The 23532-nt window shown below is 41.4% G+C and overlaps 1 protein-coding gene across 2 annotated transcripts in view; it reads left to right on the forward strand.

The window, feature by feature from the left end:
- Nucleotides 1-23532, forward strand: part of TIMELESS (timeless circadian regulator) — an 83585-nt gene that overhangs the window by 19027 nt on the left and 41026 nt on the right. For both annotated transcript variants that reach the window (XM_075199521.1, XM_075199520.1), the window contains exons 4-21: nt 3564-3717; nt 3899-4013; nt 4874-4936; nt 5253-5354; nt 5800-5955; nt 7010-7143; nt 14044-14131; nt 15322-15498; nt 16720-16937; nt 17345-17448; nt 17595-17764; nt 18391-18513; nt 18594-18745; nt 18826-18923; nt 19155-19281; nt 19424-19625; nt 19981-20132; nt 20219-20301. In XM_075199521.1, coding sequence (XP_075055622.1) covers nt 3564-3717; nt 3899-4013; nt 4874-4936; nt 5253-5354; nt 5800-5955; nt 7010-7143; nt 14044-14131; nt 15322-15498; nt 16720-16937; nt 17345-17448; nt 17595-17764; nt 18391-18513; nt 18594-18745; nt 18826-18923; nt 19155-19281; nt 19424-19625; nt 19981-20132; nt 20219-20301 — 2418 coding nt within the window. The remainder of the gene's footprint in view (nt 1-3563; nt 3718-3898; nt 4014-4873; nt 4937-5252; nt 5355-5799; nt 5956-7009; nt 7144-14043; nt 14132-15321; nt 15499-16719; nt 16938-17344; nt 17449-17594; nt 17765-18390; nt 18514-18593; nt 18746-18825; nt 18924-19154; nt 19282-19423; nt 19626-19980; nt 20133-20218; nt 20302-23532) is intronic.

Here is a 23532-nt window from a genome sequence, read left to right on the forward strand (position 1 = left end):
CAATCTCAGCAGTGTTCATCCCAGGCATCCAGAACTGGCAGGCAGATTATCTAAGACATCATGCGGTGATGCCGGGGGAGTGGTCCTGAGCAGTCCCTGGTCCTGAGATGGGCTCTCCCTGACCTGGTTCTCATGGCGTTGAGGCACAACAGGCAGGTCCCAAGATTCTGCGCAAAGGCAAGGGACCCCTGGTCGATAGCCGTCAACATCATGACAATGCCCTGAGACTTCCGGATATCCCCCAATCCCCATGATTCACTGCGTTCTCAGACGAGTAAGGCAAGTGGGACTCCCAGTGGTACTGGTGGCTCATGCTTGGCCGCGGCGTGTTTGGTATGCAGATATCTTGATGGCAGTAGGTCATGGGGTGCGACGACCTCCTTCTCAAAGTCCCATTCCGGCATTAGGACTTGCCTCGGCTGACTTTAACGGCATGGCTGTTGAAGCCAGCCTTTGGCGGTCTAGAGGATTCTCTCCCAGATTCGTGAACACGCTCTTGCGAGCTCGTAAGCCAGTTTCGGCTCGTATCTACCACCGCATCTGGCGCACTTACATGGTGTGAAAGTCGACTGCCATACATCGTCTTCGCGTCTACCTAGTTTCCTGGCATTCCTCCAGGATATACGAAAAAGGAAATAGGGAATAGTGGCACCAATTGTGAGGGAGTAGTTTTACCCTTTTGAATTAAATATCTGAATAATAATATATTTTCTCTATTTAAAGGGGTGCATCCAAACCTATAGATTAGTACATAGATAACTGAAGAAAAAGAGAAAGTTGGTTGCTGGGATGCACTCCACTTATTTACTAATGGTGGGGATAGATCTGTGGTCAAAGTAATAAAACTTAACTTTTATTATATATAATGTTAAAAATTTTGTTGAATAAAAACAGCGAAATATATAACAGAAATGAAAAATAGAATGTAGATAAAAACTGGTCACTTCTGAAAAAGTCTCAAAACCATTGATTATTGGGGAAAATAAATCAGTTTTGAAGTATAATCACTGTTAATATACCCTCAAATCAATGTATAGGCTGTCCTAACTTCAAACAAACTCCGTATAAAATGTATAATACTACACGGAGAGGAGGTTCTCACACAATGCTTCTGACAACTCTGCTATCAAGTGGTTGTATGTCAGTGAACATATTATGAAAGGTACTGGAGCTTGAATATTGCTGTGAGCACTGTTACTTAATATCAGATGTAGCAGATTGTGTCAGTGAGGGATTGTATAATAGCGGGGAAACATGGGTCTACGGCAACATGATAAATAATATGCCCTAAAGCTGGTAATAGCAATTCCAAGGTTCAAAATTTATTGTTATTTGGACTGATTCAAAACGGGTGCCACGGGAGGTATCACACCCGACATCCGTATGAAGCAATGTATGTTTCCCCTTACATAGGGAAATCACATTATGTTTGAGCCAAGCACTAATTAACACACACTAAATATTTCCTTATTATGTAGCCGAAAATATGTGTATAAACTGATCCTAGATCGAGTATTACGGGAATTGTTGAATCCGATTCCCGTGTAGAATAGTATCTAGGTCTGATACAAATGAAAGGATCATATTGTGTTAATACCGTTGTATAATAGCTAAATAACCAGCTAGGTGGTTCCTATGGAACTAACAGTTTTAACCATTCCCTAGGATAGGTTAGGATCATAAATCAGCGTGGTATTTATTCCTCCTGTAACGTCCCGCTAATGGGCCCCTGAGAGGTCACAGAAAGCCCCACGCTTGTGGATCTAAAGTGAGTTTGGCTAATCTTCCCTCTGTTTAAGATTATACCATTCAATTGATTAATAAAAGGACTGCCTAAATTGTAACGGACAAGGATTAAGTCAGAAGTGACCAGCGAAACACGCTCTTGCGAGCTCGTAAGCCAGTTTCGGCTTGTATCTACCACCGCATCTGGCACACTTACATGGTGTGAAAGTCGACCCTGCCATACATCGTCTTTTCGTCTACCTAGTTTCCTGGCATTCCTCCAGGATAGCCTGGTTGTAGGTCTCCGTCTGGGCTCTTTAAAAGTACAAATATCTGCCTTTTGGGTTTTCTTTCACCTTCGATTGCCGGATATTAGGAAGTTTCTGCATACAGTCTTGCATATCCAGCCTCATTATGTTCCACCTACGGCACCCTGGGATCTCAACCTCATAATTGATATGCTTAAGGGGGCTCCTTTTGAACCATTGCATTTGGCAGATTTAAAGTTCTTAACGTGGAAAGTAGCGTTCCTTCTTTCGATTGCATCGGCTCGCAGAATGTCAGTTAGGAGCCCATTCTTGTCGTGAACCATTTGGTTTTTCACGAGCACAGAGCAGTTTTGCAGACAATCCCTTCATTTGTACCAAAGGTGGTTTTGGCCTTGCACGTGAACCAAGAAACTGTGGTTCCAGTGTTGAAAGTGGGGGCATCGTTCTCTGGACAGAATTCAATGGATTGTTTGGATGTGGTTAAGGCTCTCCGGATTTATGTGAGGAGGACCTCGGCGCACAGATTCTTTATTTATCCTTTTCAATTCCCATAAATGAGGATAGCCAGCCTCAAAACAGTCCATTGCAAGATGGATTACTGCAACCATTAGGCAAACTTATGCAAGTGCTAACTGACCTGTGCCAGGTCGACTTACTGCCCATTCCACCCGTTCGGTGGGGGCGTCTTGGGCAGCGAAAAATGGGGCCTCAGCAAACCAGCTTTGCAGAGGAGCCACCTGGTCTTTGGTCCATACTTTCATGAAATTTTATAAATTCCATGTTTTTACGTCTATGGACGTCAATTTTGGCCGTAGTGCTCTACGTGCCAGGCTGTCAGAGTGGTCCCACCCTTAGGGGGGCTGCTTTAGAATATCCCAATGGTAGCAGTGTCTCCCAGATTGGATGAAAAAGAAAAGAGGATTTTTATACTTACGATAAATCCGTTTCTCTGATTCCATCTTGGTGACACTGCGTTCCCTCCCTTCTGCTCTTATGCTGTATTTTCTTTGGTTGTTTGGCCAATCTTCCTAGGAGCTTTATAATAAAACTGAGGAGCTACAGTGGGTTGCAGAGGGGAGGGATCTGTCAGCATTGGTACATTAAACTAGTTAACTAGTTGAGTGCCAACTCCACGATCCCCTCATACAACCCCATGGTAGCAGTGTACTCCAGATGGAATCAGAGAAACGGATTTATTGTAAGTATCTTTTTTTTTATCCTCATTTATTTACCTTTTTTTGGTCTGTCCTTCCTTTTCTTGCTATCAGTTTCTGCCTTAAAGCAAGTGGTGCTTATGTTCCATTATCTAATTTTAAGTATATGAGTTTTTTTGTCAAAAATTAACTTCTTTGATTTATTTGATTACATTAAGTTTTTTATGTGGTTTTGTCAAGGCATTTTGAATAGCATCTACTTTTAAATAGCTGGTTATACGTAATCTAACAGAACTTGCAAATTCAATTTTTTTTTTTTTTTTGTGCTACTGCCTCGATTTAAATACATAGCAATCCAAATTGGAATCTTATTTTATGAATCACAAGTATCTTGCTTGTTTTCTCTGTTATCTAGAGAGTGTGAAAGACTTGATCCGTTACCTGCGATATGAAGATGAAACCAGAGATATCCGGCAACAACTGGGAGCAGCCCAGATCCTACAGAATGATCTTATGCATTTAGTCATTCAGCATCACAGTGACATGCAACTCTTTGATGCCGTTATCAGGTAATCTGAACACATCATATAATTAATTGTTTACATTATGTAAATATGTAAACAGAATCAAACTTGAACAATGTAGAGATGTGCTGTCCTATACATATAAATGTGCGTAATATTTAGTTCACCACATGTTAACTACTTGTGAATTCGTGAATCATTTTGAATATGCTCAAAATTTTTACAGGTTGATGGTCAATTTAACCCAGCCAGCACTTCTGTGTTTTGGGAAAGTGCCACAAGACCCCACATTCCGCCACCATTTCTTGCAGGTTGTGTCCTACTTACAAGCTTATAAAGAGGTGAGCTCCTGTGATATACCTGTCTGCATATAGGAGCATTTCAAGCAATAAGTATGTTTGACATGTGTATTATGAAAGACACACACATCCCACTGTATTGCTGGACTCTTGCTTAACTAAGTACTATATAGCTTGTTTCTGATTAGTTGCCACCTTCTCTGTACATTGGTCATTTATTGATGTTTGTGATGATGGTTCATCAACTGCTAGCTTCCATATATTTGGTCCTAAAAAGACAGTTCACCATCAGTTTGGGTGTTGTCATTAACAAGAATCCCTTACATTATAATGTAAGATAATAAACAGCCCATGCAGCACATAACTTTTTTCAACAGAAAATGAAATGTAATACTCCTGAGGCTATTGTAGGTATTAGACCTATAGAGGAAGTAGGTCACTTTTAGGAAAATAAATGCTTATTTATCCATCCCTCATTAATTCCTGCTATCTAGAAATCATATATAATGTTTATACGTCCTTTCTAGAGGCTATGGCCCCAAAGTATATGTTAGATGTCCAAAAGACGATGTATTTGGGGTCTGGCATACAGTCTGATATTTTATATCTGGTCAGCAGGATGTCTGTTGCACTCTCCTTTATTTTGCTGACACTATTTTTTTTTTGGACATGTTGGGTACGCTACAATGCAACCCCTTTTGTCAATGAACACTTTTACTTTACGAATCTCATTTATGAAAAAAATCCTTTTTAAATAAATAAAACATGCCACCTCCTATAGTTTTATTTTTTGTTTTTTGATTGTTTTTAATCTGTTCTATAAAAATATGTCTGTGAACTAGTATTTTTATCTGAATTGACTATTGCAACAAAACATAATCAAATCTTATTCTTCTTACTAGGCATTTGCAAATGAGAGGCTGTTTGTAGTCTTCAGTGAAAAGCTGTATGAATTGCTGCAGATGGTAAGTGTTGCTGTTTACTATCAAGCATTTATGATTTTGCTTAGTTTGTTTATACAGTCCATGTTGGGACGATATAATAAGAGTTCTTTTCTATTTTAACAAATCGAGCATGTTGCTTAAGTCATTGGGGCTGGGGAAACCCACGCGCAACTTGCGGTTGTTGCCACTTTGGATATGCTCGCAGCTGCAGCTTTTTAGTGCATGTGTTTTATAGCTGTGATTCAGGCTGCATTCCATTAGCATCCAGCCCATTGTGTTCAGTAGGGATTGTTGCTACATCTTTACATGTTTTCATTTCTCTGATTTTATCACATAGGACTGGGAGCAACGCGAAGAGGAACATAACTTGTTAATTGAAAGGATTCTTCTTTTAGTACGCAATATCCTTCATGTACCTGCTGATCCAGATGAGGAGAAGGTATTTGAAGCATTCAGCTAGTGCTCTTATTTCTGCAATAAGAAGTAACTGCTTGTGACTGACTATGGTGTTCCAGTACAAAAAGTTTTTGCAAGCTGCAAAACTAAAATTGAACTAAATTATTTTACGAATGTGTGTGCTAATGTTCTATCGAATCACTACTGCCTGCCCCCCTCTCCCCACCCATCCATGTTGAAATACTGGATGTGGATTCTGGAATGTGATTAAGGGTGGTGTCTTGTACAAATATCACGTATTCCTCTACAGCATTTTATAAACCTTATTTCTTCTATACAGTGAGGTTGCCCAATTACCAGTAAGACTGATGACCTTTCCATGGGTCTGTAGACAGTAGGGTTGTGCTTGAGAAACTGTAAAATGTCTAAGTAGGAAATGTTTCCATATTGGGAAGTAATTATTGTCTTATGCCTTTTTCCTCTGTCAGAGTGTAGATGATGACGCTAGTACTCATGATAGAGTGCTGTGGGCAATCCATATGAGCGGAATGGATGACCTTGTCAAGTTCTTGGCCAGCTCTGAAACAGAGCAGCAGTGGAGCATGCATGTTCTGGAAACAGTGTCTCTCATGTTCCGTGATCAGGTAAGTCATTTGTATGATATCGTTGCTAAACTTTGAGTGAAAGACCCGGAGAACAAAGTTGCTTCCAGATCTTTATCTTCGACCCTGGTAGATGCTCCTTCACTCAGACTACCAATACCAGGATATTGGAGCCATTGTTGTCAGGTGTGATTTGTGCATAGTAGTCAGTGTGTATCAATTGTGTGATATTTGTGAGTATCTAAAGCAGTGATCCGCAACTTTGCTTACATTGAGGGACACGTGTCTCAAGCTTGCAAAGGGGCTGCGCAGAGCGAGGTATGAGAGCACACTGCACTCCTGCCTCCTTCTCTAGGTATGCTGCGTGATCTCCTGCTCTGTGCAAAGGAGGACACATGACCTGGAAGTCGTCTGCCCCCGTTCTACTTCATTCTGTGAGGGCATCAGGTGGCATCTGCTGGCGGGCCATCTGTTGCTCACCACTGGTCTAAAGTGTAGTATCATTAAAGGGATGGGCAATATGTTGTTGTTTTTGTGTGTTTTCTACTAATCTGATAATAATTGTGATATATTTATTGTGCTATATATCATTATCGAGATACATTTCTTAATACGGTTATCATGGTGAAGTTTTTGTGATCGCCATTGTGAGAGGATTAATGAGAGACTTTTGTGGCTTTTTAATAACATGATTGAAAGAGCTGCAACATGTTGACAAGATGTCTGCTTTATCATTTTATTATAGTCCGATTACATTAGAAGACTGACATCTGGTTACAATGGGTTACAGCATGTTTTTGCTATTTGCACTGTCTTATGTGTGTGTTGAGATTCACTGCACATATCATGAGATTGCAGGCACAGTGACAGTCGTATTGTTCTCTTGAACTGCATTGGTCCCTGGCATGGAAACCGTGCAGTTTGGTTTAAAGAGTTTATTGCGAAAAAATCTTGGAGTTCTTCTTTAAGTATATTCATCACATTACTATTATTTGACCTTATGAGTAGTAGAAAATTGAATAATTTTTCAGCGGTATAATTTGTTACTGTATTGGTGATATTTTTTCATAAAGCAATTATATAACACACTCCTCAGAATGCAGAGCATCTGGCAGCAACTGGAGCGGCTCGTTCCTCTACAGAAAGAGTGACAGACCTGAAAGATTTGGAGATCCTTCGGCAAAGAGAAATGGCAGAGAAAAAGAGCAGAGTGTTTCAGCGTGGTACTCGGTGAGTTGTGAAAGTAGAGAACAAACAGAAGCTCCAGGACACACCACAGGCTGCTTTTCATGTGCAGCATACTGCATACCATGTCCCTTTTGTCCCTCAATCCTGCAGGCTGGCTGTGTTTACAATGAAGTTTTCGATTTTTATTTTTATTTTGCTAATATTGAGTCAGTGTTTTTGAATTCAACTCTTCACATTGCTTAGTTACTACTGCAAGACTCATTGAGGGCCATTTAGATAATCTTGCCAAAAGGCACAATATTGCACAAAATTAATAACAACCAAATTGTTTAAATGATTATTGATGGTAAATAACAATCAATATTTACTTTGTCCTGACATAATAACATGTCAGGATAAATACTAATACAAGTTGAAGCTTCCTCATGTACACTGCAACACCAGGCCCTGTAACCGCTGTACGTCCTGCAGTAGTTCCATCAGTGCTTGGTGATCATCATCCAGTTGGAACATACTGCAAGCTGTGAGACCACCATGACCATCCTAGTCCCTTTCAACTTTCTCCTGCGTTCGCATTATTGAATAGCTTTTTTATCACATACATGTAAGTCCTGCAAGCCTAGCATGCGCTATCAGTAATACTTTATTTCTCCATCATTCACTCTGGGGGAAACTGCTACCATGGGGCTGTCTGAGGGTGCTTGGCGTTGGCACTTAAATAGTTAAGAACTAAACTTGCTGCTGACTCCTCCCCTCTGCAACCCCATAGACCTCAGTTATGTTTAAGTGCCCAAGGAGTTGGGCTGTGTTTAGTACTGCCTAGCAGTACTTGCTGTTTAGTTTAGATTTTATTATTTTTCTTTGTTGTGGGTGAGGATGAGTGTAAACATTTTTTTCCTCATAGGTCATCGATGGAACAATGTTCCGTTTTGCTTTAAAAAAAAAAAGAGAAAAGAATATAAACAAGGAGATTGCGGGCAGTGACAGCGCTAAGTGACTGTCACTGCACCGTCCTGATGGGTCCGGCGCTGTCGCAGGCAGAGAACGCCGCACTCCGTTTGAGGACCCGACATATATTAAGAGATACCAAGTCCCCCGCTAAGGCGGAGGGGGGGGCTTGGATCTCGCAGAGCCAGAGAAGAGGCGGTACGAGCGGGATATATATCCCGAGTGGGCAGTAACAAGAGTTAGTATATAGTGTGCTCACAGAGGCTTTCTGTGTATGTGGGAGCCATACGACAGCGGGGGGTGAATGTGAGACTACCGGCTGTCAGTGGTATACTCCGAGGCGGGAAATGTTTGTGCCTTTTCCTCTCATCGCAGACCAGTCTTCAGAGGCACATTACAGTGTTTTGCTGCTGCTGGCTTCTCCTCTCGGAATCTTCTCAGATTTCTCTCAAATAAGTCCTTCAACTGTCAGCTAAGTAACCCACAGGGGATATATATATATATATATTGGCTTTATTTTAATTTTCTCAAGAGCTTCTACTCTTTTAAGGTTATTTATACCAGTCTCTATAGTTAGGACTGGTATTCGTTTTATCCCCCCTTTTTCTGATGTTTTGGGGGTGGGTAACCTGGTCAAAACTTGTAATTGAGACTTTTTTTTCTGTGTGTGTCTCTAACAGAGTTTATTTCATTATACTGTATTTCTTTCTATTTAAAAATAGAAGAAAGAGTAAATAGGAGGTATTTAGAAAATTTTATTTGAGAAGATTATATTTACAATGTCTGATAAGGGGAAGAGTATACGTGTTAAGTTATATTCCTGCTCTAAATGTTCCACAAAGCTGGCGGTGAGACAGTTGGACTAGGCAGCTGTTCGTGCACAGTGTGAAGCGGGAGACCAGGGCGTGCAGACCCAGGGTGGTCCTTCCGCCGTGGTGCAGGAGCCGACGTGGGTTTCTTCGTTGGAGCAGTCTGTTTCTATGCTCACCCAGCTTATCAATAGACAGGCAGAAGCTAATTCCCTTCGATTAGTGTAAATACTGGTTCTGCTTCAGCTACTTCTGGGGAGGTGGTTAATCCAGGGACTTCTGGTGGTTCAGGGGGCGACTTATCTCAGGCACAGCCTTCTCCATCTCAAGTCTCCCAGCCTGAACCCGCGTGGTCATGCGCTTTGGGGAAACGTTGGGACCGTTTGAACAGTTTCTTGGACTCTTTGGCACGTTTGGCTCCTAGGGCCAAGTGTTCCCGCCTTTCTCATCCTTTGTTTCTTTCTGATTCTGAAGGTTCGTCTGGAGAGGAAGGTGAAGTAGGGGAAGATTCAGATTCTGTACATTTAGGTGACTGGGATGACAATTCCAGGAACCAGGGTTTTCAGGATTTGGTGTTAGCAGTGCGTCAAACTCTTGACCGGGTGGATGAAGAACAAGTCCTTTCTGTTCAGGGTTTATTTAAACGCAGTAGACCTAGGACTGTCTGTTTCCCAGCATCAGCGGAGCTTACAGAAATTGCCCAGTCTCCCTGGAAACAACCGGATAAGAAGTTTTCAGTCCCTCATAGGTATTCGATGCTCTATCCTCTGTAGGAACAGGATGTAGCTTGTTGGGAACAGTTACCCAGAGTGGATACTCCGGTGGCAAGGTTAGCCCGTCATACTACTCTGCAGGTTCCTGGCGCAGCGGTTCTTCAAGATCCTATGGATCGCAGGTTAGAAGGGTTCCTAAGGAATATTTTCCTTGCAGCTGGCACATCCTTTTAGACCCTTGTTTGCTTTAGCTTGGGTGGCAAGAGATATAGAGTCTTGGGCTGACCAATTAGCTACAGGGTTGCAGGAGTCGGAATTACTTCCCTGGGCTCTTCACTTAAAAGAGGCTTCTGGCTATCTCTATGAAGCAGCTGAAAATGCGGCTTCTGTTTCTTCTTCGGTGTCTGCTTCTGCAGTGGCAGCTAGAAGAATGCTTTGGCTTTGTTCATGGAATGCTGACTTGGAGTCTAAGAGGTCCTTAGAGGCTTTACCTTTTTTAGGGTCGGTTCTCTTTGGCTCTGAATTAGATAATATGATCAGTCAAACTGCCAGAAGTAGAGTTCTTCCGGTGAACTCTTCCAAACCCAGGATTCCTCTTATTGGTTCTTTTCGACAGTCCTTTCATGGTAACTCGGCCTCAAGGGGACAGTCTTCAGTTAGAGGTAAGCCACTCGCTTCCAGAGGACAATCTCAGAAAGGAAGAGGTTCCTATTCTAAGAGGCGTTCACCTTCCAAGATCCCAGACAAGGCTTCTGCATGAAGGGATTCCCCCTCTCCTCGTGGCTGCGAGGGTGTGGAGTCGCCTTAAGTTATTCAGGGATCAGTGGGCGCTTTCCACCAAGGATGTTTGGATCTTGTGAATAATATCCGGAGGTTATTTCATAGACATTATGGGTCCTATTCCTCAACGTTTCTTCCAAGCTTCGTTGCCTCGCGATTTAATCAAGAGAAGAGCGATGCTCAAGTTCTCTTCTCTCCGCCAGTGCCATTCGCAGAGTTACGGAAGATCAGAAGGGAATGGATTTTTACTCAAACCTGTTTTTGGTACCCAAGCAGGATGGTTCGTTTCAGCCGATACTGAACCTCAAGAGTCTCAGGGCTAGATTTACTAAGCTGCGGGTTTGAAAAAGTGGGGATGTTGCCTATGGCAACCAATCAGATTCTAGCTTTCATTTATTTAGTACCTTCTACAAAATGACAGCTAGAATCTGATTGGTTGCTATAGGCAACATCCCCACTTTTTCAAACCCGCAGCTTAGTAAATCTAGCCCTCAATCTTCACCTTCGGGTAACCACATTTCGTATGGAGTCTATTCGCTCTGTGATCAACAGGTTGGAACCCCTGGAATTGCTGGCGTCTATAGACATTCGGGACGTGTACCTGCATGTTCCTATTTGGGAAGGACATCAGTCTCTGCTTCATTTCACCGTAGGGAGTTCTCATTTTCAATTTTGGGCTCTTCCCTTTGGTCTTTCCACTGCTCCCATGGTATTTACAAAGATTATGGCCGTTATGGCGGCAGGTTTACGTGCCCAGGGAATAAATGTAGTTCCATACCTGGACGATTTGCTCATCAAAGCTTCCTTGAGTCTTCTCCTATCCCAACATTTTGCTCTCTCCCTGAGTTTTCTGGAACGGCACGGGTGGATAATTAAGTATCCAAAATCTCTTCTGGAACCCTGACAGAGGATGGTGTTCTTGGGACCTTTAATGGACGCGACCCTTCAGAGAGTCTTCCTTCCGGAGCAAAAAGTTTGCTCAATTCAGAACTCTGTTCAGCTGCTCCTGGATCATCCGCGTCTTTCGATGAAGTTAGGCTTTTAGATTCTGGGATTGATAGTGTCCTCATTAGAAACTCTCCCCTACGGTCGGTTCCACGCAAGTGCCTTCCAGTGGAATCTTTTGAGTTAATGGTCGGGATCACCTCTGCATCTGAAGTCTCAGGAAATTCCTCGCAATTCCCTGGGTTTGTGGCTCATTCGGGATCATCTAAAGGTAGGCAGGTCCTTTGCTCCGTTGGACTGGATCCTAGTGACTACGGATGCGAGGCTGGGGAGCAGTGGTTCTCCATCTCTGGCTGCAGGGACTCTGGTCTAGCAGGGAGGCTCTTCTGCCGATAAACATTCTGGAATTACGAGCCATGTTGTTAGGCCTTCAGGGAGCACAATCCTTCCTTCAAGGAAAGCCGGTTCGTCTGCAGTCAAACAACGCCACAGCGGTAGAGTATGTAAATCGTCTGGGAGGAACAAAAAGTGCAGGAGCGATTCAGGTGGCGGAACATATCCTGTTTTGAGCAGAGACCTGAGTCCCAGCGATATCTGAGCAGACATGCAATCCTCCCGGTAGAATGGTCTCTACACCCACAGGTTTTTCAGCAACTGGTTCAAAGATGGGGTCTTCCAGATGTGGATTTGATGGCATCCAGGTACAACCATCAGGTGCCGAGGTTTTGCGCAAGGACCAGAGATCCTCTGGCGGTGGATGTGATGTCAATGAAATGGGATTTCGGGCTAGGATATCTTTTTCCTCCAATCCCGATGATTCCTCTGGTACTAGGAAGAGTAAGGATGGGGTGTTGTCCAGTGATTCTAGTGGCACCAAATTGGCCAAGACATGTTTGGTTCTCAAACATCTTGCTTATGGCAGAAGGTCGAGGTTGGGCTCTTCCCCTCAGGCTCGATCTGCTCAATCGAGGACCTTATCATTAGCCGGACTTACCTCGGTTGGATTTAATGACGTGGCTGTTGAGGCCAACCTCTGGAGATCCAGAGGTTTCTCCTCTGGAGTAGTGGATACCCTGATGAGGGCTTGTAAACTGGTGTCAGGTGGTGTACTGATCCTGCATTTTTCAGCTTGGCTCGTTTTCTAGCTTTTCTCCAAGATGGGTTAGAGACGGGTCTTAGGTTAAATTCCCTGAAGGTTCAGGTCTCGGCGCTTTCTATTTTCTTCCAACGGCGTTTGGCTTCCCTACCTGATGTTCGTACTTTTCTTCAGGGAGTGCTGCATGTTCAGCCTCCCCATATTCCTTCGTTGGCTCCGTGGGATTTGAACCTGGTTCTTGATGTCCTTCAGCGGCCTCCATTCGAACCTCTAGAGTCGGCTGACCTCAGATTTGTTACGTGAAAGGTGATATTTCTCTTGGCCATTGCTTCGGCTAGAAGAGTATCCGAACTAGGGGCCTTGTCCTGTTCCTTACTAGTTTTTCATGAGGATAGAGTGGTCCTCAGAACCCTACCTTCTTTTTTGCCAAAGGTGGTTTCAGGTTTACATATAAACCAGGAGATATTGGTTCCGTCCTTTCGGGAAGAAGTGTCCTCTTCTGAACCTTCTTCTTTCTCTTCTTCGTCAATTGGTCTGGACATGGTCAGAGCTTTGAGAGTATATGTGGAAAGGACTTCTGCTTGTCGGAGAAATGATTCTCTGTTTGTGCTTTACGATTCCTCTAAGAGAGGATGGCCAGCCACCAAGCAAACTTTTGCTTGTTGGATTAGGTCTGTGATTAGGCATGCCTATATGAGTAACAATCGGCCTGTGCCTCGGGTTCTCACGGCGCACTCTACCCGTGCGGTGGGGGCGTCCTGGGCTGCTCGTCATGGGGCTTCTGCGGATCAGCTGCATAGAGCAGCTACCGTGTCCTCTGTCCATACTTTTACACGTTTTTACCAGTTCAACATTTATGCGTCTTCGGACGCCAATTTTGGCCGAAATGTTTTAAGGCCTGGTAGACCAGAACATCCCCATCCTTAGGGGGCTACTTTAGAAGGTCCCCATGGTAGCAGTGTCCCCCAGAGTAGATGATGGAGAAAAGAGGGTTTTTGTTCTTACATTAAATCCCTTTCTTTGAGTCCATCTGGGGCACACTGTGTTCCCTCTCTTTTGCTGCTATACTGTTTTGGTTAGATTTGTGCCCCTTTTTTCTTGGGACTTTAGTATTACTGAGGTCTATGGGGTTGCAGAGGGGAGGAGTCAGCAGCAAGTTTAGTTGTTAACTATTTAAGTGCCAACTCCAAGCGCCCTCAGACAACCCTATGGTAGCAGTGTCCCCCAGATGGACTCTGAGAAAGGGATTTAACGTAAGTACAAAAATCCTCTTTTACTTATACTAGTTACTAAATAAAAATATGGTTTCCACTTTTCTGGAAGTAATATATGTATTTTTTTCTTTGTTTTGATTTCGCCCTATAGAAAACAGTGGCACTAAGACACATTTCTAATGGGATGTTGAGTAAAGTGCTGACCAGGTGGAAACCCAAAGTACAGAATCATTTTAAGTGTCTGGCAAAATAGCTGCCATGTCTTGTTATGTCTTATCTGACCCATAGTTGATTTTATTTATGCTGAATTGTTACTGTTCCCACTGGATTACATTATCTGCAAACCTGAACACATTTTGCTTTTGTCCAGACAGATCTCTAAACAACTTCTAAAATTGAATGTGCATCAATTTATGGAGCTGTTACTTTCTCTACAGGCATTCCCGGTTTGGAGGCTCTTACGTCATTCAGGGTTTAAAGTCTATTGGAGATACAGATATTGTTTACCATAAGGGGCTTCATAATGTAAGTATTTTATAGTTGTTACTATTGGAGCTGTGTATTATATTCTACAAAATTATTTAAACTTGTGTGTTGTACTCCAATTATAAAAAGTATATGTTATATAACAGGAGGATACAGCTAGTGATGTCTGAGAGGGAAAAACATGTCGGGACTGTACACACAGTGCTTCTTTGCCACTAGTGCATCTTTCCAACCCTTATCTACATATGTTTTTATCATCGTAACCATTTTCTTTTAAAGACTTTATCCATCAAACCCTGCTAACTTCCTCATTGTAGAGTCCCAGGAAAGTTTGGAAGGGCAACTTCCAGTCAAATCCCACGCTTGCACATACCATTTCATATTTTATCTGGAACTACTTCTACAATTATTATGAGAGGTTTTTTTTTATGTTCAGTTTTTTATAATGTAAAATGATTTTTTATTGAGGGCCACTCATGTAACCTACAAAATGGCATCATAACAGTAAGTGGATTTCTTTTTCTTTCAAAAAGAAGTTACATTCAATAATAAAAAGTACATCATACTAATAAGTAAGCAATATAATTTAAATGTTACTTTGAAGTACACAATGATTAGCTCAACTTTGGTAAAAAAAAAACCTCATAACCTTGTAGAGTGAACCTGGTTAACTCCAGGTAATAAAAATAACTCGGGTCAGTTACACCCAGATATCTACGATATATCATGAGAGTTAAGTGCAAATTGGCACACAAAAGTGGGGGTAAGATCTATGGAAAGAGGGAGGAAGGGATGACTTTTTGGTACAGATAGTTCCAGATTGGAAGTTCACAACATCCTAATCTTAGGGTCCTATATAGTCAAACCTATACACAGTATCAAACCGTTTTAGATGAAGAGTCTTGGCGTTAAGTGAAATTATTTTAAGTTTAGTGGTCATGATGACTCTAATAAGCAAGGGCTGACTCAAGGCAACAAAAGCAAACCACCAACTGACTGGGATGGAACCTGGACCATTATGAGAGTTTTAATATATTCATTAATCAGTGGAGTACTTGGTGACTCTCCAAATCATCTCTCTGTTCCTCCTCTTATATATAACCAAATATAGCACTTAGCTACTTTAGAGGTGGTTGGTTTAGCAATAGTGGAGACCCAGGTTCACAGAGCAGCACCTTTTATAGAGCAGCATAATGTTTGATTTTTATGACTTGGTCTGTGATTATCAGTTTAAGAATTATACTCCTGATCTTGGAAAAGAAGTGAAAAGAGTCCCAAAAAAGAAGCAACAAGCCAAGGACACAGAGACCCGACGTCGATCTGCCCTCAATGTCCGCCTGTTCCTGAAGGAGTTTTGTATGGACTTCCTGGAGAACTGCTACAACCGGCTCATGTACATTGTAAAGGTGAGATTGTACCACTTTGACAAACAATAACAGTTTTTTTTCAGATAATTTGAAATGTATGATTACATTGGAACAAACTTTGGTGTTGTTTATTAAAATATTTATTTTACTTATTGAAGCCACCTGAGTGCTCCCACCCTATATATGGTCTCTCTCTAGTGTACTGAATTTCTTGCTTTTCTGTATCATTGGAAATTTTGAGAGTACAGCGTTGAATCGCTGTTTCGCCACTTTGTTGTAGGTCCCTGTTAGGGACTCTCGCCCTATGCTTCATTCATTTATTTATTTTTGTCTTTTTAGGAGTGTGGTAAAAAAAAAAGTACTATTAGTCAGATTTGTAAGTCATCTGAATGACCCTTTTCTTATGTGAAAACATAGTAAAAATATACTAAAATACATTGTAAGGCGCTGGAATATTAAGAGCAAGTCCATACATAAAGAGTGAGTAACGATGCAGTTACAGCCACAGGGGCTGTGATCCTAACATTTAGAATCACGAAATCGTGAGAAAATAAGCCCCGACAAACTGCCCACAAATTATCAAAATTGGGGAAGCCGCCATCCACTTTTTTGTTAAGGCCCCTTTTACAGCTTGCAAATTGAGATAGTCGGGAGGTATGGCCTAGTCAATACTTTCATTCAGCCAAATCTGTTATAAACACTCTGACAATATTATTGATTCTAGTTCCCCTTTTTTTTTTGTCTGGAAAACGGCTAGAATTTGTGACTACATTTTTTTTTATTATCTTTCTTTCTTTTTTTTTTTTTTCACTTTATGCATCCCCTTATCACTTTTTATAATCTCCTGCCCACAGTCCCTCTCCATTCCCTTGTCTAATACCTATTCCCTGTCTACACTATAATACACACTACTATAATTTCTCCCTCCGACCCCCAGTTCCTAGTCATACCACCTACCCCAGCACACCCTACACCATCTCTAGTCTGTAGTTGAGAGAAAAATAGTCTGTTATTTTTATACAGATTATTATTTTTTTTAATTTGCTGTTGTTTGTCGATACGGTTTACAACCTTATTTTGTGCCTTGAATATTGACAGTGTACCCGTCGCAGGGCACAAAAGTCTAACACAGTTTCAAGCTGTAACCTCATTTTAGTCTTTGATTCTTCGATGCATATGTGTTTATATGTGTTTATCAGAGCCATATTTTAAATCTCTTGCCCAGTTAGCATGAAAACAGCTTTGTTGCCATTTTTCTAGGACCATCTGATTCGTGAGAAGGCACAGCAGCATGATGAGACTTACTACCTGTGGTCTATGGCTTTCTTCATGGCTTTCAATCGTCTCTTTCGATTTCAACCAGAGCTGGTATCTGAAACAGTTAGCATAAGGACTTTCCACTTCATAGAGCAAAACCTCACCAACTACTATGAGATGATGTTCACAGACAAGAAAGAGGCATTTTCCTGGGCCCGTAGGTGAGGCTTCGATATAAAACTTGTATTTTATATTTTGTTTTTTAATAATTGCTAACAATGAAAACATTGATTCACAAATAGTTCTTTCAATTCCTAGAAATCGTTGAATAATTAAACTTCTGTATTTGTAGGATTGGTATATGTCTAGGATAAACATACATTATAGATTGTAAGCTTGCGAGCAGGGTTCTCTTACCTCTCTGTCTGTATGTTCTACCCAGTATTGTCTTATTAATGTTTGTTCCCAATTGTAAAGCGCTATGGAATTTGCTGGCACTATATAAATAAATGTTGATGATTATGTGTGTATATGAACATATAAGCTTCTTATGTATGCATGCATCATTGGTTATGTTTTTACATAAATCATATATACTATTTATGCAAAGATACTTTTGTTAATGCAGAATGCACCTTGCCCTAAAAGCTTATCAAGAGCTTCTCACTACTGTAAATGAAATGGATCACTCAAAAAACGAGTCTGTACGAGAAAGCAGCAAAGTCATTAAAAGTGAGTAGTATTGCTGTTACTCATTTCTTCTCTCAATCAGTGCTTTTATTCTGTAGCTGTATTTTAAACATACAAATGCTTGATCTTTATCTTCCTCGACATAAAAGTAAATATAATGTAATGGAGGTTTATCTTTATTTTTGTAGATAACATATTTTATTTGATGGAATATCGGGAGCTATTTCTGGCACTTTTTCGAAAGTTTGATGAGACAAAACAACCACGTTCATTCTTAAAAGATCTGGTGGAGACAGCCCATTTGTTCCTTAAAATGCTGGAAAAGTTTTGCAAAGGGAAGAGGACTGTTGTAGTTCAGGTAAGTTTTAATGTGGAGCAAGAAGCATACAAGACGGTACAGCTGCAGCTCATTGTACTCTGCAGTCCTGCATTCACCATTAAACATCCCTTGTTCAGCATATCCACAATGTTTTGTGGACATTTGTAGGTTTTATCGGTCTTTTAGTGTGGTTTATTTACAGTGAAATCTATTTTACCCTATTTAATTTTTGAATATATGAAATTGGTTAATTAAAATTATGATTATTAAATTAGGTTTTTCCTGTATGTGATTGGAATGCCAGTGTCCTACTTGGGTGCAGTGGGGACATTTTATGGAACTATTTCAGTTATATGTGGAATAGAAAGTACTAAGTGGATGCCATCTGTTACACTGTATTTTTAAAACCATTACTTATTGAACAAAACTGCGTGTTGTATAAATGTCTAATATACAGACTGGAAAACAAAGCTGCAGACCATAATATGCAGTCTTAAAAAGAGAAAAGCAGAGTTTTGGGGTCTGAAATTGTGCTGTAACTGATATGTATCTGAATGTTAAAAGTTGGTATTTGTATGCTAAAGGCTAAAGAACATATATACTATTTTCAGAATGTTATTAAATAAACCATTGCATATTCTTATATAGTGTTCTTTCATGACAAGAATCACAGGGTGAAAAGAAAGAAAAAGAAGAAACCCAGTCGACGTGAGACTAGGTCTAAAAGTTCTGAAGAGCTGGAAGAAATCTGGAAGACTATCTCTGAAAAGCTAAGGAGCTGTGCTACGGTAATGTCAGTTCATATTTCAGAACTGCTGCAGGGGTGGCTTTAGCTTTCTGTCCTGATTTTCTTGTCCAACTGTACCAGGGCTCAGAAAGTCTACCAGATGAAATTGTGCCTTTTGATGCTGCTTCTGAAATACCTGTTGAGGAACAAAGGACTGAAGCTTTAGGGAAAATACAGAATGGACTTTTAACTGGTCAGGCTGCAGAGTCACTTGTTCTACTTCGATCTGCCAGGTAAATTTTTCTTACATTGCATAATGTATCTAAGGCTCCAATTTTATCAGCAATTCTTATCAGCTGACACTCTCCTGCAGAGAAGTTTGGCCAGAGGGGGATGTGTTTGGATCTCCAGAGTTGGGACCCGATGACGAGGTTGAACTGCTCAAACAAATTCTGTTTGCTGATCTTCCTAGTAAGTACTTGACCAGAGCTCCCTAAATGTACTTCTACATGAGGCAGGCAAAGCAGGTGCATTAGTTATACTATGAAAACCTTTCCAGCTTTCCATTGATTCAGTCCAGCAGTGGACTAGAGACATTGTTTTGTTTTATATGGCACAAATAACTTAATACATCTCTCTCTGTATAATACTTATATAGATGAATGTGCACATTTTACTGATGGTTATATTTATGTCCTGCAGGATCTGCTCAGGTGGAAGAAGAGGATCTGGTGGAAGAAGAGGAGGTGGAGGAGGAAATGGAAGAAGAGGAGCTCACCTCAGTGCAAGTGTCTGAGAAAGAATTTAACTTCTTGGATTACATGAAGCGGTAAGTTGTGCTGACATTGAGTGATCCATACTTCACCAATTTCTGGGAAAACACACCATTACACATTATTTCAAATGTTAAAGAACAATGTGCAACATTTTATAGAAATGTGTTACTTCCTCTTCCTTTGTATTTGCTTCAGATTTGCCAGCTCCAATGTGGTGAAGACCTATGTACTGCTGCTGAAGAACTATCGGCAGAACAGTACTCACACTAACCACTGCGTGGTGAAAATGTTACACCGTATTGCTTATGATATGAAAATGGAGGCACTCCTCTTTCAGCTTTCCATTTTCTGCCTTTTTAATCATATACTCAGTGATCCTGCAGCTAGTGTCTACAAGGTAAGAAAGACATAACTGTTTTTCTGAATGCAACATCAGCTGGACACCAGACTACATATTGTCATGGCAGGATTTAAGTGGCTGAAAATAAAACTGTTCTCCACCATTTGACATATTCTAGTTTCAGTTCTATGCCCTAGTTTATATAATATTGCCCCATTACAACTTCAGCACTAAATGCTGGTTGACTTGTTTTTAGATTGTACAAGTTGGTTATATATTTTATGTATTAAAGCACCATGTACTATTGGCACAAGATATGGTTATGTAACTGAGCTATATTAGAAGTACTAATAATCACTATAGGTCAGTTGTTGACAGTGCAGCAGTAATATGTTAACTATTGATTTTTCAGGAGCTAGTATCTTTTTCAAAGTACATACTGAATAAGTTCTTTACACTCGCTTCTACAAACAACAAGGCCTATGTTGAGCTCCTTTTTTGGAAAAATACCAGCGTTATTAGAGAGATGACGGAGGGTTATCGAAAGCCTGGTGAAGAAGAAAGGTGAGACACTGGTTAATTAATTGGGGAAAGTACATGGGAACACATTGCAGTACAGTCCTGTTAATGGTGATCATTTCTTAATATAGTGATAATCGGAAGCGTATAAAATGGACTCCGCAGGAAGAAGAAGAGCTTCGAGGTCTATACTTGCAGTATAAAGAGATTGAAGGTGAATATTCCAGAGTATTTGTTTTATTTTCATTGAGTGTTTGTTATTTAATCACTGATGTTTGAGTTATTTGGTTAAAAATGAATGCTGTGTTATTAATGCCTCATACACAATTGTTGGTAATTAAAAACCTATTTTTTGTTTCATATGTTTTGTATTGTGGAACAGAGGAGTGGTGACTTAGTAGTCCTAGGCCACTCCTAGATAACAAATTTCAGCACTGCAATTGAATTTAATTTGAAATCTAAAAAAAAAAAAGTGTGACAATGCCTCCTGGGTTTCATTCAGTTTCCATATTTGGCTTTAATGCTGTCTGCTACTGATATAGTTCCAGCTTATGTGAACCAGCCTTGGAACAAGTGATAGGACTGTCCCTTTTCCAAGCAGGTTCACTCCCCATGTTTCTAGGTTACTTGACTGCCAAAGCACTCCTTACTCAGGGGTTAGTCTCTCTTGCTCCAAACCTGAAGGTGCGGTTGACTGATCTTACATCTGTTCCTTGGCTAGTGTTTCCAAGGGAAACTTCTCTTTGGGTTTGAGCTTGATCACTTTAGCAGCTAAACCATACAGGTAAAGAACACCCTTCCCCTGAATAAGCACAAAAGCTATTCAATAGCCAAGTGGGAAAATGGTGATGTCTTAGTGGCCTCTGGTCATAATGGCTTCTGGTCTGAATCATTCTTTCTCATGCATCCATTGGGGGACACCTTGTAAATTGGAGTATAGTGTAGGATCCAGGTGTGTAGGCACTTTAAGACTTCATTAACAGTTCACGGTAGCTTCTCCCCCTCTGCTGTAAATACCTCTGTTTAGTTTAAGTGCCTAGCAAGACACAACTTGTTTAACTGTGGTTGCCATTTTTATTATTTAGTTTATTTGCTCTGGAGCTGCATCGGCCTGCACGAATGACTGTGCGCTGCCAGGAGCGGGGGATCAACGATACCCTCTGTTAGTGGGGACAGCCACTAGGTTCCTTAGGGGCCTGGGTGAGGTGGGGGTTACAACACCAGTGTAAGCCCCTGCAAGGCACTGGTGTGGTGGAGGAGGCTGTCCTTTGGGCCATCTTTGAGCTCCAGCAATCCCCCTCTTTTTTTTTTTTTTTTTTTTTAAATGTTTTATTTTTGCAAGGTTAGGAGTAAAACATTTTTTTTTTTTTTACAGCTGACAATATGAGTTCACAATTTGAAATTAACAATATAAGCATATAAGTGAGAAGAGAGATTGACCAAGTGTTTTCCTTACAGAGGGCAGAGAAGAAGAAAAAAGGGAGAGAACAGAAAAGATATAGAGAGAGAAAGGGTAGGGGTAAAGAAAAGTGGCTATAGCCAAAATGAAGGGTGTACAGGGCTAGGGAGGGAAAAGAGATAGTAATACTTAGTTACGTGAAAGATGAGCGAGCCTGGGAAAAGAAAAGCCACGGGTCCCAAACTTTGGCGCAAGCTCTCGACGAGTTGCGGATGATGCCGGTCATATACTCCATTCGCTGTGTCTCCCAGACTCTATTAATTGTGGTCTGTAGAGAGGGGGAAGATTGCTGCCGCCAGTCCGCTGCTATCTGTCTGGTAGCTGCTGAGAGAATGTGTCTAATTCGTTTGTTCTGATGGTGGCTCCCACAGGAAGAAAAAAAAAATTGGGCTCTAGGGGAATATCCACCTGAATAATTAATTGAATCATGTGTTTGATCTCAGTCCAGAAACTTGTCAGTTTCAGGCACGTCCACCATCCCCGCCAGGACCGATCAAAAGAGTCAGGGAGGATTCTACGAAGTTGCGAAGGCACATAATACCATCGGTATAGTACCTTATAGATATTCTCCTTAATTCCAACACAAATAGAACTAGAAGCAGCATTCTAATGGATCTCAGACCATTCCTCATCTAATAACACCTCACCAAGGTCATGTTCCCAGGCTAGTTCATGAGGGTCCCGAAGGCCCAAAGTAGAGGGTACAAGCTCATAGTACAGTGTAGAGATGAGACCTTTTGTTGAAGATTGACTTTCCAAAGAGATTTAAAGGTAGTGAGAGGACAGGAGCAGAAGCGGCCTTTGACTAAATTATGGAAATGCCACAGTTGCAGGTATTGATAGAAGTGTTTTGAGGGGATGTGAAAGCGAGATTGGATATCAGATAATGGAGAAAAAAAGTGGAAGACGTTAGATGATTAAAAAATCTAACTCCCCGCGAGTGCCATGGCTGAAATGAGTTAGGGAAAAATCTGGGGAATTAAATAACTGTATAACGGGAAGATGAGGCGACAGTCGTACTTTTCAGAAGAGGAATCCCAAATAGATAGGGAGTGCGAGATGACTGGGTGGAGTAAAAAAATCATTTTGGACAACGGGCCCTCAAGAGAGTGAGAGCAGTCCCAGACCCTCATCCTCAAATTTAGACCACACTCTGATATCTGTCGAACCACACCATAGGACACATTGAGCGAGTTAGGCGGAAAGGTAGTATCAGCGGAAATCCGGAATCCCCGGTCCTCCTTCCTGCAGGGATCTCTGAAGGACTTTGAGCTGGATCTGGGGCCGTTTTCCCGACCAAATGAATTTAGTGACATGAAATTGGAGGAATTTAAACACAGGGTGGGATAGGAATGGGGAGGATCTGGGAATGATAAAACAATCTGGGTTGGATATTCATTTTAACGGCATTGTTGTAGCCAATCCAAGATATATAAAGGTGTGACCAGGCGGTGAGATCTAGCTTTATTTGGTCTCGAAGACGGGGAAAATTTGCTTGAAAAAAGTGCCGGTAATGTTTAGTAATAAAGACCCCCAGATACTTGATTTTTTGGAGGCGCAATTGAAATGGGACCCAACGCTCCAGGAGTATCTTGTCAGAGTTAGGAACGATAAAGTCCAGAATCTCAGTCTCGTCAGGGTTGATCTTGTAAACCGAAAAATGGCTATATAAGTTCAGTCCGGGTAAGAGGGGAGGTATAGAAGCGGTAGGATGGGTGATGGACTGTATAACGTCGTCTGCATTTTATGGGAAGAGAGGCCCACATGTATACCTACTATCTCCTGGTTGGTCTGGATCCAGACGGCCAAAGGCTCAATGATGAGAACGAATATAAGTGGGGAGAAGGGGAAGCCGTGACATTTGCCATTCAAAATAGGGAAGGGCGTTGAGGTCAGACCATTTGCAGAGACAGTAGCCGAGGAAGAGCGATAAAAGGCCAAGATGCCTTTCAAGAATCTGCCCGTGAATCCCATCGCTCCAAGTAC

Source organism: Mixophyes fleayi, chromosome 2 (genome assembly GCF_038048845.1).
Source record: "Mixophyes fleayi isolate aMixFle1 chromosome 2, aMixFle1.hap1, whole genome shotgun sequence".
In the NCBI taxonomy this organism is placed as follows: domain Eukaryota; kingdom Metazoa; phylum Chordata; class Amphibia; order Anura; family Limnodynastidae; genus Mixophyes; species Mixophyes fleayi.